Source organism: Mchenga conophoros, linkage group LG23 (genome assembly GCF_057382185.1).
Source record: "Mchenga conophoros isolate Kocher_MC1m ecotype Shallow Benthic linkage group LG23, M_conophoros_male_GT1.1, whole genome shotgun sequence".
Lineage (NCBI taxonomy): Eukaryota > Metazoa > Chordata > Actinopteri > Cichliformes > Cichlidae > Mchenga > Mchenga conophoros.
Genome location: NC_140547.1, coordinates 9,939,768 through 9,954,248, shown reverse-complemented (window position 1 = coordinate 9,954,248; position 14,481 = coordinate 9,939,768). Strand labels below are relative to the sequence as shown.

At 39.2% G+C, this 14,481-nt stretch overlaps 1 protein-coding gene across 7 annotated transcripts in view; it reads right to left on the bottom strand.

Annotated features, from left to right (window-relative positions):
* The window catches only part of LOC146546692 (AP-1 complex subunit sigma-2), a 40,236-nt gene that overhangs the window by 10,150 nt on the left and 15,605 nt on the right, over positions 1–14,481 (bottom strand). For 2 of the 7 annotated variants that reach the window (XR_014890718.1, XR_014890717.1), the window contains 3 exons: positions 12,460–12,522; positions 6,621–9,743; positions 51–3,404 (listed from right to left, as the gene is read on the bottom strand). The exons of 1 other annotated variant lie outside the window; for it this stretch is intronic. Coding sequence is in view for 2 of the 6 variants with exons in the window: in XM_085264778.1 (XP_085120904.1) it covers positions 3,295–3,404 (110 nt within the window). In the remaining 4 variants the exon portion in view is untranslated. Of the gene's footprint in view, positions 1–50; positions 3,405–6,620; positions 9,744–12,459; positions 12,523–14,481 lie in introns of those variants that run through there. 4 more of the 7 variants (XR_014890719.1, XR_014890720.1, XM_085264778.1 and 1 more) reach the window with 2 other exon arrangements.

The window sequence follows — 14,481 nt, the reverse complement described above, 5'->3', positions numbered from 1 at the left end:
GAAAAGCTGTGTGGTGTGAGTGAGACTTGAATGAATGAGAGGAGCCCGGCTGTTTGTGATACTCTCTCTTTATTGCTGAACCTGACAACAAAACATTAACTTCCTCTTTCTTTTTTTTGTCCATTTCAGACAATGATAGCTGTAAACACATCACGCACAGGCTGCTCGGCACTCACGCTGAAGCTGCTGTATAATTCACTTTATACACAGTATGGAATAGCGTCTGTTCTCCATAAGTCACACTGCCGATATACTGTAAACCACACACTATCAGTTGTACATGAAAAATGCTCATGTGAAGTTATAGAAAACAGCCAGAGGCTTAAGAGTAGTTCAAAGTGTAAACGAGCTGTGACGTTTGGATTAAAACAAACTTGCACAGAGCAGAAAATAGACACCACTTTATGATATTTGTACAGTCCTGTGCCCAGTGTGTCAAAAAGTGGACCTATTATGTTTTTCCTTATTATCTGTCTTATACTGTAAAGATGGTGGATGTATGTAAAAGTCATTTCTTTGAGCCAAAAATTTAGTTTCAGGCAGTTTTTCTTATTTTTTGGATATCCCTAATAGACACGCCCACCTGCTGTAAAACAAGTTTACAAGGGGCAGCCAATCAGGAGCAGCTTGACTAGCTTCAGGAGATGAACTGAGTGGCTGCATTTAGGCCCAGATTATTTTTTAACTGCGAATCATTCAAAGCGACACTAACAGAGTCAAAGAGAAGGGAAATCAGCAGAACAGGTCCACTTTAAATGTGTGAAACATTTGCTTTTTCATCCAAGCGGCTGTAAATTATTTTCAGTACATTTACGACACTATTGCTATTTAATGCATGGTCACTTAAGCAGTGTCACAGTAAATAGGTAGTTTACATGCTGTACAGTGTGTGGCTGTCACAGGCCGAAGAGTCGTTTATACTCAAAAGACACTGAAACGGTTTTAGCAGAGTAGTCCTGATGAGACCTCAGCTCAGGGTGTAGATGGGTGGAGCACAATGTCGCTAGACCCCCTGTTGGATGCACTTCACACAAATCTAACACAGGAGTGATGGAGGTGTCTTTACGAGCTCTAACGTTCAAGTTTTCTAAGTACAATGCTCTTCACGAGCACTGGACTGGTGCTGACAAATATTACATCTTTTAAAAGAAGTATATGCAATACAACATCAGTAATCTACAGTACATGCTTACCTGCACACAAAGAAAGACCTTCAGAACACGAAACAGGTAAACACCACCATGAAGCCAAATAACTACTCTGTTTCAACCTCTGCTGGACGCAGTGACGACTTCAGCTATAAATGTTTCTGAATGAGTTCATGAAAACTGCAGAGATGTAATCAGGCAGTCAGAATTATACTAATAATTATACAGTATGTTTATATTCAGTGACATTATGAAAAAACGATATTTATGGGATTGGGAACATGAGACCATGCACTGTAGTAACTACTATTTACTACAGATTGGAGACAGAGTCAGTGATTTTAAGCTAATGTCCTGGTTACATCCATCAAATAACACCAAAGCCAGTTATCCTGAGTGTGAACTTAAAGCTGTGTTAATCATCATGTTCTATCTGGAAATGAGAAGAATACTTTTAATGTGAATGGGACAGATCTCCCTAACAAACCCAAAATCTGAGCCTCTTTATCTCAATTTTATTTTGGTCCCTTCAGCTGTTCCACACAACCTCCCATTAATCCTCTGTGCACCCTGTTGCCACAATAACATAAAGTTTGTGATTAACTGATTAAGAAAGTAAATCTCATGGTTTAAAGATATTTGTGGACAACAACAGAGAACTAAAGAACAGGAAATACCTACACTAACAAACACAACCTTCCTCTTTTGTCCATTTCAGACAATAATAATGTAAACACATGTCTGGTAATATAACACACAATCTGCTCTCATGCTGAAGGTGCTTCACTTTATAAACCATCTGTAATAGCTTCTATTCATTGTAAATCACATCACGATAAAATCTGTGACTAGCCAGTAAAGAAACAAAGAGCTGAATGAGTTCATATCCTGGCTCGTAAACCTTCTGGGAACTCGATGTCACCTCATCTGTACTGTGGCTGTTGTTGAATGTTTGGTAACACTTTATATTAGCCATTGCTACTAAACGCTACATTGATAGTTAATTAAGCTGTGGGCTCTGACTGTGTGGTTTAAAATTTATAACATCCAACCATTAACCACATCCTTAATTATCATTTCACTGTTTGTTAACATTAAATCACTATCAATGTTCAATCAGGTACCAATTACGGTGTGCATATGATGGTTATTATAAAATGTTACCTACAGATTCAGTGACATGTTTTTATAAAAATAAAACAAAATAATCATCACAGTAGTAAACATCAAGAAAAAACTGTAAACATTAATAAAAACAATAAATAAATAATTCAGTTCCAGTGGCATGCAAATATATCCGTTATGCAATAGTAACATCAGTGAGCGATTAAGGCATTCAGCATTAATTGGAACATCATTTAGAAACCAAATATAGGAGCGAGGGTTGCTGGTAAACTGAGAGAAAATTCTTAATTTCACATATTTTCTGTTTTCAAATTATTTCACAGTAATTTCAGTTTAAGATGCAAAAAAGCAGGGGTGTCAAACATGCGGCCGGGGGTCCAGTACAGGCCAAAGAAATATTTAAGGTTAACGAATCAGCGGCACACATCTGAAACTGCTGCCCCTGGTGGTGAAGGTTTTAGTTTAATTCGAGCACAAAGGAGCCGTGGGCATACTAGTGTGGCTCGCATGAGATCAAAGTGGGTTGGCCCATTCAAATAAGTCTCATTTATTAAAGTATAAATATACTGGCTGTAGGATATACTGAGTTCAGGATTATCACAATGCAGATATGAGAGAAAACAAAACTTTTTGGCTTTGTTAATGTAATACTTGCCTTTGTATTACAGCCACTTCTTTGGGTTTAACTAACATATTTTAAATTCAGAACACTGCTAACACCTCACACTGAATAAAGAGATCGCATCAGCGTCCAAAAATAAATAAAAAATCAAGCAGGAATTCACTCAGCACAGCGTCCTGGTGTGGATTTGAAAGCAGCATGAAGCTTAATTAAGCTGGATTTGTGTCTCGGTAAACAGTTAATGTCATCACACTGAAACAAATCAATAACTCAGCAGGAGATACACACAGAGTGCTACATCATTTGTCTTTAAAAACAGTAGAAAACAAGGCAGAGTCGTGTTACACAGATGCACAGGGAAATTATATTGGTGTGTGTGTGTTGAAAGGTGAACTGTTATCAGCTACATATAGCAGAGTAGCTGGCTGATGGGGGAGTGTGGATGGCGATGAAGATGGTGTTTATGTCAGTCCGATTTCCTCCAGCACGCTGCGCGGGGTCTCTGCTTCCTGTGACGAGAAAGAAGAACCACAGCTCCAGTGAAGCGCTCAGCTGGACGCGCACACAAACCCACCATGTTTCATCTGCTGTTATCAGCAGTGGAAGCACTACAGAAATATTCTAAGGAAATGATTGCTTGTAAAATAGATTCTGATTGATTTCCTTGTTACATTCGATACCATAAATCTAATCAAAGCCACATTAATCTACATGAAGATTTTAAAAGTGAATTTAAGCTGGGCTAGGCTGTTTTTAGGCACCACTGGGCAAAAATCTAACCTTTAACCTTTCAGCTTTTCTAACTCAAGTAATCTGGGAGGATAATAGACTTCTGCACATCTTCTTGGCCTTTTTTAGATTTTAGAGAAAAATAGCCTGTTATGGTTGAAAGTTGGGAGTAATATAGTCAAAATAAAATTGTAATTTCTGTTGGTCCTCAGATCTCCCTGTGAGGATACATAGGACTGGACATTAAAGACGTACGTAACTTATAGGTCTTAAACCTGCATTCTTTATAATGGCCAGCAGGTGGCGTGTCCTCTGGGTTGGTCCCCTTTTTCACTTCAGAACTACCTCAGTTATTCATGCCATAGATTTTGCAAAGTGCTGAAAACATTCCTAAGATTTTGGTCCATACTGACATGACAGCATCACACAGTTGATGCAGATCTATGATTTGAACCTCCTGTTTCACCACATCCCAAGATTTAGTGTACTGAGATCTGGTGACTGTGGAGGCCATTTGAGTACGGTGAACTTATTGTCATATCCAAGAAAACAGTTTGAAATGATCTGAGTTTTGTGTCATGATGGGTCATCCTGCTGAAAATAGCCATCAGGAGATGGATATTGTGGTCATGAAGGGATGTACATGGTCAGCTACATACTCCAGTAGGCTGTGGTGTTTTTCAGTTGATACTAAGGGGTCGAAAGTGTCCCAACAAAGACATTACACTGCCCCCTCTACCACCTGTCTTATCTTTGTTGCATAGTCTTTCCAATGCATTGGGCCATGATGCTAGCCGTCCTTCGTCTGTTCACGTTGTCTAGCGGTTAACATGTGACGGGACGTGCATGGTTAAGGCGGGGAGGATGTAACCCACATAAAAATGAAAAGAACTGCATCTATAACTAAATCGGAATTTTAAATTCCAACCGGAGCGTGTCCGTGAAGGCATCGTGACGCGTCATGACGCACGCCACGCCGCGAGGCTGCACGTGCCTGTTGTGACCAATCCTATTCGCGAGGCACTATTATATGCCTTCCGGGTTGTCGCCTCGAAACGACGCGGGGGAGAGGCGTTAGCGGATGGAAGCAACAGTATTTTGATACCGCCGCGGGTAGATGCGTGGGGCTCGTATGTGACATCGCACGTAGTGAATGTGCAGGCTAGTGGTGCCCTGGAGAGACCACAGCGACACCACTACTTTGGATGGCGAGCTAGGCCCAACGAGCCAGAACCCCAGCTACAACTTCCTGCGGTCTGGTAGGAGGCTGCTGCGGCCTACACTCTCCCCTCTTGGTTTTCAGTCCCCTAAATCTCACTTCTGAGATTTCAGTCTTGGAATCTTAGTGCTGATCATCATACTTCCAATTTCAACCTGTCTAGACTGTCATACGCGTTGGACTTATATCAATCATGAAATAAACTTTATGGACATTGTTTGCCAGAGGTTGGACGAGGTTGCTGCACCGCTGTGCAGCGGATATTTTACAAGCTTGAATTATGTTTTATCTTTTCCTGTCTGCAGATTTTGTAAATATTGGTATTTGGTAATTGCACTTTATTTTCACTATAAATAATAACTGTAATCACAATATCTGTGGTTGTATGTTTATTGTACTTCACTCACCTCCTAGAGCCAAATCTGATATCTTCTGAATTAGCCCAACTACTCATAACCAACTTAAATTATTTTAGCTTATGTACTTGTTACAAACACACCTTAGAACCATCACTAACGCCAAATGAAAAAACGTCATAATTGATCATCATCTCTTGTTTTAAGAACAATCTGCATCCTTTACCCCCCCAATATCTCACAAACACGTGTTTTCACAGCATCACCACTCATAAAATGAACATAATGGGTTTAAGTAACATCACTCTGTCCCACTGAAATAGATGATTATTTCTACCCATTCTGGCTTTGTGCTCCAGTAGAACAGTTCTGGGTCATGGGGCAGCTGTCCAGGCTCCCCAGCCTCAGGATCCCACAATCCCCATCTGTTATATGTCCAACCTACTGATCCTCACTGACCAAACGCCATGCAAATTTAAAGAAATACATAAAATCCACCTTTTTGCCTCCACTCCACTATTTCTGTTCATTTGCTTCTGTGCTTGATGTGATGTCATATTGTCATCTGTCAATTTGAGTTTTTATTCATTTGTAAAAAAATTTAAAATGAGGGGGAAAAAAATTGGCTGACATCACGACAGACAATCACAGCAGGTATACAAAACAGAAGCAGCAGCCTTAACGTCAACTATAGATGACTAGTGTTTGACATCAGCCAACGAGCACAACCTGGCTAATTCTCCTTTCTGACTCTAAAAATACAAAGATAAAAATGAAAAACTGAACTTAATCTTTGATTCAGTATGACGTGAAACTAGCAACTAATCAGGGGCACAGTGAAAGTGAGTCATGGCCCGTTTTCCCATAGACTCGGGTAGGACCAGAAGAGTCGCCCCTGGTGTCAATTAAAAAAGAAAATGCAGGTTTAAGGTACTTGGGTGCTGATTTATCTTTTACTCTCAATCTCAATCTTTATTCAGTCAGAGAAGGACGAGCTGAGGTGCAAAGGAGCTTGCAGGTTTGCAGGGGTCTAAAGCATCTTAAAACATCATGATCTATATGAGGTTTGCCAATAGGATGCATAGAAGGCCCGACTTCCTGACCTGCTCTTTAACACTTTATTGGCTGTTCTACAAAGGAATACATTTAAATACAAGTGAAAGCAGAACAAGCAAGAGCCACCCACAACCTCATACTTCAGTTTTGTTAATAAACTGGTGATTTTATAGAAAAAATGTTCACCATTCAACATCCCTCACATTTATATATGCACTAACTTGGAATAAATAAACAAATAACAGGACAGACAGGCTCTATCCTATTTAATGCACATCTACTTTGCTAATTCTACCCTAACTAGTGTCACAAGTTGTAGTTAACAAATTTCAGGGCTTGTGTCAGAAACAAAGAGAATCACTTACTTTGGCATCCTAAAAAAAGGTTCAGCACAAAGTAAAGACAGTAAATTCATCAGAGCAGTGACATAAAATTCATTTAAGCTAACACTTCCACACAGTGGCGTCTGTGGTTTCATTTTCAGTGCAAAATGTTCAGACGTGACCTCGAAACATCCACTCTGCATTAATCACCCTTTATAGACTTTTCACACAGGGGAAATATTTTGTCAGAGTGATGAATCTCTCGTTGCCGATTATGTAGGCTAAACCCGTTAATCTGGGAAACGAATGGCGTTCTGCACAATTCAGACAGAAAATAAAAGCTGTGGAAAAAACCCTCCAATTTCAGAGAGCCACAGGGGGGAAATCCATAAACTCAGAGAACAACGGTTATATTAAAGAAAGACACCAGTGTGCTGATGTGACAGAGAATCGTAAACAATTTATTATGTATCCATTACGTACATCAATAAAGTGAGGGTCCATTTATTCAGCTGGCTTTCATTAGCAAGCCACAGAAAAGACATTTCATATGAAATATTTATTTATTTATAATAGAAAACATATTTGTAGGTCTAATTGTTTCAAGCGTTTTAACGTCTATAATCAACATAAAACCCCGAAGAATCTTTAATCCGTGCAATCATTGCAAATACAATATTCATTTAGGCAGAATTCCTCTGAAACCACTTACCTTGAAAAACTTTTTTTAATATTTATTTAAATAGGAAATAATCATGATCTGTGAATATTTTTTAAAATAACTCTGCTTATTAAGAGACAGACACTTAAAAACTATTAAAACGTCTACTGTGCGCTTCAGTGTGAACACTGGTTTGATTTTCACGCTCATAAGAACGTTTTACAAGATCACAGCAAAAAGAAAAACCTAAAAATCAAACAGATACGTATGATGTGAGAGTGAGAAGATACAAGCAAAACAGATGAGATACAGAAATGGGTGAACATGACTTCTATTGCATTCACTTCCCACAAACATGACCTGTGAGTCAAAACAAGTTAAAAACATGAAAAAACTGGATGAACCCCTCATGGATGTAATACTGACTCAGGTATGAGTGGTGAGCGTGGAGTCTGTGTTTAATTAAAGCTCAGGTTTGTATTTTGTGATCTGGACTTCAAGAATTTTGAAATTCTCTGTGTTTATAATTAAATACTTTTAAAAGTACTGAACTGTATTTTTAAAACACAGTCAGCACCTGTACTACTTGTTTGCCCAAAGACCAAGTAGAAACAGCACAAATGAACAAAAAAATGAAAGAAACATTTTGTGAAGAACATCTATCATAAAAAACTGATATAATCTCTTATTTGACATAAATCTAAATCAGTCTTGTATGCCATCATGATTAACAAGGTCAACTTAATGCGTTTTTTCCAGAAAGTGATGCAGCTATGAAGCGGAAGAAGTTATTTACTAAGTGGAACTGCTATTTAGAGTGGACCTATTATTTTCTGTTACACAATTTTCATAAACAGTTTGACTCAAAGCTGTCACAACGCCAGATTTTCAGTGGATGACTACGGCAGCCAAAAGTAAATTAAATGCGAGACGCTGTTTGTTGGACCTGACTTGTTCAAAATATCCTGAAGCTAGCTTTAGCTCAAAACACAAAGCAGAGGAGCGGAGGAAACAAACTGGAATTAAAAGAAAGAAACACTGTCTCTAGTGTTTCTTTTAACAACCACAGAGGTATAAAAGAGCAGTGACATCACCGATTGGTTGTGGAAGTCTCTCGAGATGAACGCTCTTGCCGTCACATCTTCTTTTTGAAACTGGTTGCAATGAGCAAGGCGTGGCTCTGACTAGGGCTGTTCAATATAACGATATATATCAGATGACGATATAAAAACGTCTATCGTTTCATTTTACGCTATCGTTTGTTTTGTGCTGTTGCAAAATAAACTGTTTAGGGCAATATTTTTTCATCGTTTTGATGGTCACTGTAGTGGCTATATTAATTTCCTAAAGTTCTCTCTTTCTCTTATATTTAATATAACCACACTACCAAAGGACAAGCGCCTGTTTTTATGCGTTGTCGTTAGCAACAACGATGGCAACACCATCACGTGTCCGCTTGTTTATTTTCTACATAAACCTTTCACAATAAAGCTCAAGATCCTGTTGAGACTTTTCAAAATAAACTGAATCACGTGAAAGAGTATGCAGAGTATTTACCGATGAGAAGCAAAAAAGGAGCCGTCAGGTGCTAAAAAATAAACCTTAGACTCAAACATTAGAACAGGCTTTTCCCCGCAGCACGCCGTGTAATAAATTCTCACAAAGAAAACGGCGGCAGTTACAACCTATGTCTAAAAATGTGTCATTTAATGCATCGGTAAAACACTCGACTCCAGATACACGACGCCCAGCTGGAAACACTTCAGCTACCCGAGATTCACAGAATTTACAGAAAATGTAAAATTTTTGTGATTTATATCGTTATCGGACGATAGATGTTTTATATCGGGATATCAGATTTTGGTCATATCTGACTGTGAAACCACAAACCAACATGTATACTTGGGTTATCTCCTTTCTGAGAGTTGGAATGACCAAAATTTGCAAAACAGACTCTTAAGTTTTATTCAGTGTGACCCAGAAAAGCGTTTAATCTAAGAGTTTTCATGCAGACTCCTGCAGTATAATAGGTCCACTTTAAATTATTGTTAATATTTTATTTTTGGGTCATGATGGCACTTAATTTGCTGCTTTACAACAATAACAAGGAAACTGTTGAAATGATACAAAGAGTTCAGTGGAGCAATGACAGGCATGTGACAATGCATCACCGCAAAATATCAAATGGATCGATAACAATATTGATTACGTTTTCACGCCCCATAAACAGGATGCAGATCTCTTTGTGTAAATGCTTCCATTCATGGTTGTTTTAAATTTGAATTTGATAATATTGTATCATGACTGTCATGTATGAAAATGAATGAAAACTGAAAATACTGTTACACCCCCAAACCAATGACAATGTCAGGTGCCGCGTGCAGAAAGGAAGGTGCCAGGCACTGAGGAGCTCAGCATGCAAGGTGGATAGCAGCAGCAGCAGCAGCAGCAGCAGCGGTGGCAGCCAATCAGTACACAGGCACATTAAAGTACTCATGACGGGGCTGGAGGAGAGAAATGCACACAGCTTAGTAAACAAAGGCAATACTGCTTCCAACAGCCACTTCATTCATAACGTGCAGGAGACAGAGCAGCAGGCAGGACAAAAGACTCTCACCATTGTTTCCTCTTTTCCTCTCAAAGGAAAGTTTGGCAAATGTTTGCTTTCTGGCTTAGCTTAAAAGCTGGTAATACGTAAGTGTGGCTAATTCTAGAAAAAACGTACCCATTTTCCGTCTTACCTTATTAAAGAAAAAACTCCCAAAGGTGAAACAATCATTTTCAGCGTGAAAGTACAAACACTGTCTAACTTATTAAACGTTATCTCACAGCAGGTACAACATAGCTGTAATCATACAAGTCGTAGTAGTGGACAGCGTCACTGAAATGTTAACATATGAAAGTAGAATAAAGACAGATTAGTGATGAGTTCACTCCAAACACGAAGCAAAGTTTTTACATATCAAGTCAACATGAAGAGGTGAATTAATGCAGGCAAAGTGATAAGATGCGTTTAAAACTTGCATCCACATGAGGTTATTTAAAGTTTTGCAAAAAAATTCACTTCACACTGTGTTGCAAAACCTCATCAGCTGTGATGCTCTGAACGTCACCAATTGAGCTTACTGACGCATGTCAGGGGAGATCGAATTGCATGGCTCAACGTCACTTTTACATCCATGAAAAAAAAGGAGACAGAGTTGGAGAAAAACAAAACTGTAGGAGTTCATGATATGTTCTGAAAATAGATAAGTGTAACTTGATTCCAGCTATTGAGTGTACGCCTCCTCTTCTTGTAGGCTGCTAGCGGCGAACATTTGTGTTTTTTCAATGCACCCGTATTTGTATGAGTAACTCAAGGTGAGACGTTGCTTCATGTCTGGCGTGAACGCACCAAAGGACAGACCTCAGTTTCCAGTGTAAACATGTAATTTAAGAGTTAAACGACTGGTTACTGTGAAAAGGAGTCGATGAACGAGACCAGGAAGACCGTCTAAACCAGCACGAACTATGCTACACACAGACAACGATCAGTCACAACATTAAAAGCCACCGAAACAGCTCTGACTCATCAAGACTTCAGAATTTCTCCTGAGGTATCAGACACCAAGACGTTCACAGCACATTCTTTATATGTTGGAAGTTTTGAGGTGGACCTTCATATATTTAATGTGTTTTATCAACTCATCTTGGAGATTGAAATCTTTGGAATGTATAAGTCTAATCGGGATCTTGGACTTTGGTTCTTTAAAATCTTCCTGTACTTGTTCTTCACTATGACAGGACCCATTATCTTGCAGAAATAAGTGACCGCCATCAGGGAACATCTCTGTCATAGAGGGGTGTATGTGGTTTGCAACAGCATTCCAGTAAAAGTCAAAATGTTTCCCAGTGTTTCCCAGCAGAACATAACACAGATCACTGTGCTGCTCCCACAGGGCTGCCTTCTTCCCATATTGTGTCCAGGTGCCATCTTTCTGCAGGTAAACAGTGCAGTCCAGGCCTCTTCCTTCCATGGCGCCACGGTTCAGCTGTTCCACTCATGTGTGAGTTGTAGGAGATTTTAGCAGTTCAGCAAGACTAAATTAGATCATGGTTCCTGTGCACTAGCAAAGCCCCTCTAGAAACATGTCTTGCTACTCATAGGCATCTTGGATCCTTTTCATTGATTTATTTTAAAGCTTTATCTAAATTAACATTATTTTCAATAGACGCAGCATGAACAGAATCACCGGTCAGTTCCGGTAAAAAAAAAATGCTTAAAATGTTTGCTGACTTCACACCAAAATGAGGTTTTGAAAATTCAAGATTTTTTGAGTCCCATGTCTTTCTCTTAAATTCTTCCTGTCACTGATCATCCTTCCCTGGACCACTTTTAGTAGGTACTGACAGCTGTGTACTACAAACAAATTATTAGAGAATTCTGTAATAACAAAGATGGCTCCAAAGAGCCAATCAACTGCTGAAATGGGAATCATCTTATTGTGCTACATATTAGAGGTTCACAGCTGTTTCAACTGTATAGCTGCAAGTATGTTTCTCTACTCTTTATCGTATTAAAGATGTGGATAAGAGTGGGAGCAATTTGACTATTCCTCAAATGTGGCCCCTGCTCTGATATGACTGTGTGGTTATAGTAGAATAACTTTACCTGGCAGAGTTTGGACCTCGTTTTCTCCTATTTTTCCAAACTTTCTGATGGTAGCAGTCATCCATGGCTTTAAACGTTTCTCCTATTCGCACAGTAGACTGCACTGCACGCCATGCATTGGACCAGTAGTGCTTTTCTTCTGTCTTTGTTGTTTAGTGGTTGACAAACAGCATCTACTTGATAAAGTGACACCTTTGGGGTCAGTAGTGCATTATGTCTTGATGCATGCTCAATCATCCAGGTAAGTAAATCCTCCAAAGTTGATTCTGTTCATCTGAACGTAGCGTTTTCAGTGGGAGAAACGTTTCGTCACTCATCTAAGTGACTTCTTCAGTCTCAGCTGACTGCAGGTTTTCCCAACCTTATAAACAGTACCTTTGCATAATGACTGAAACCAGACCACTGAAGGAACAATGGACTTGGAGCCTCTGTGATGAGATAATTAGTGTCACTCACCTCACTGTCAGTGGTTTTAATGTTGTGGCTGATTAGTTCACACAGTTAAAACACTGAGACATGAGGGCTCTAGCGGTACACACAGCCTAAATCCACAGACACGACGCATTCACCTTAGCAGGGCTAATTCTGGAAAAGACCAGAAGACTCAGAGGCCATATTTGGAACCACCATACCTGTGAGGCAAACATTTTTACAAGGACAAAGTAAGTATGATACACCGTCGTCACGACTCTCAGCAACCTACAATGCGGGTACTACACATCTACAGACTCTGCTGAGGGAGTAGGAGATTAACCGTGCACCACCACAATAACTGTGCCCTCTTTGTGGCGATGGCTCTGCTCAATTTATCTCTGATGTCTCCCATGCAGGGCTGGAAACCTTCTGAGGCATCATTATTCCAAAAGAAGATCTCCTTCCTGGCACCAAAGTAATGGCCAGCTCCTGAGAAATATTTCATTAAAGGCTTATTGAAATCGCTTCAACCAAATCCCCTGTGGTATGTTTTCCATGTAATTACTGCACTATGCACTTACTAATGCCTAAAGGCACAAGGACCTAACTCAGAATGAGCCCAGCTCCTCCCGCATCACTTTTACCTGCAGTTTTTAGTATCCACAAACTTAATATAAGTTTAAATTTAAGGAAAATTAAAATGAAACATTCTTGCCCCTAAAGTAATTAAAATGGAGCCTGATTTGTCTGTTTGTTTATCATCTGATGTTCCACTGTTACCCTGTGGTGTTAAAGCTTCCTGCTGAGTAGCCTGATTACTGAATTACACTGTCAAGAAATTTGTGAACTAAACAGTTTCTCAATCACCAGGAGCGCTTTTAATTTGATGTGATTGCTCTCCTGAATTTAAAATAACTAAAAAAAACAAGAGGCATCAGAATAGTGACTAATTATCAAGCGCTGGTTTTCATGCTGGTGACATTCTTGATTCTCACTGTGAAAAGACCAAAACCATCGATGAACTGGTCTGACTCATTCCTCTGTCTCAGAGCTCCACTGTGTGACACATTCCTTCATGATCCCAAATAATCATCCTGTCGTTAACTTTAAGGTAATCCAACAAACACCATTACGCTGCTGGAAACAGTTTGTACCACACCACGTGTATTATTCTACACCCTAAGTACAGTGGAACCCCAACTTACGAAATTAATTCGTTCCCTAGGGTCTTTCGTAAGTCGAAGCACCCATCGCGCCTTTTGAGTGAACGATAGGTTATAGGCTAATTGCTAACTGCAACAACAATACGTCGCTCAACTGGAAAAGCGAAGCGCAAGTACGAAAGCCAAAGGGGTTGTCACATGATTCGGAGGGCATTGTGGGCATTGTAGGCATTCTGGGCTCAGCCAATCAGAGCCAGCGGATTTCGTTACGCGGGCATTTTGCCATAACACGGGCAGAAATATTGCAGTTAAGTGCCTTCGTAACTTGAATTTTTCGTTAAATGGGGTATTCGTAAGTCGGGGTTCCACTGTAGTCCTAAAAAATGCTAATATTTATAATAAGTGAGCAAAGTTTGATAGGAACTACAAATAATTATTTAAATGTTTAAATAATTATTAAAACATATTTATATTCATAAGATTTGTATTTTTTTAAGCACAGATGTGGTTGTTGTGACAGCTATCAACCACATCAGCAAACATGGAGAGAGCGTCACTTTGGTTTTGGTCTTTTCTTCTGGATTTGTAATTATAAAAAAAAAAAAGCAATCTATCTGTCTCAATATATATTGGCAATTAATAAGAATGAATGAAAGTGAACAGTATTAGTACAAATGCTTATATAATAATTTTATAGCGTAGTTTCATTGTTCAGAAATCATAAATTTGAACAGTTTCATTCAGTGCTGTTAGAACAACAGCTGGTCTTCACACAGGCAGCATATTTGTTTCAATTTAAAATCCCAGAAAAAATTTAAATGACAAGAATTAATAGTTTTAATTTTCTGCAATAACGTTACAGTAATCAAAATTTACAATCAGAATCGACCAAAGCAAAAGTAGGAAGGTTCGGATTATGCTGCCTGGTAGTCTACTCAGACATGTCTAAACATTCAAAACTGACTTGGTGCCTGTTATGACCCTCATGTTGTGTCACGTACGAGGTGCGATCAA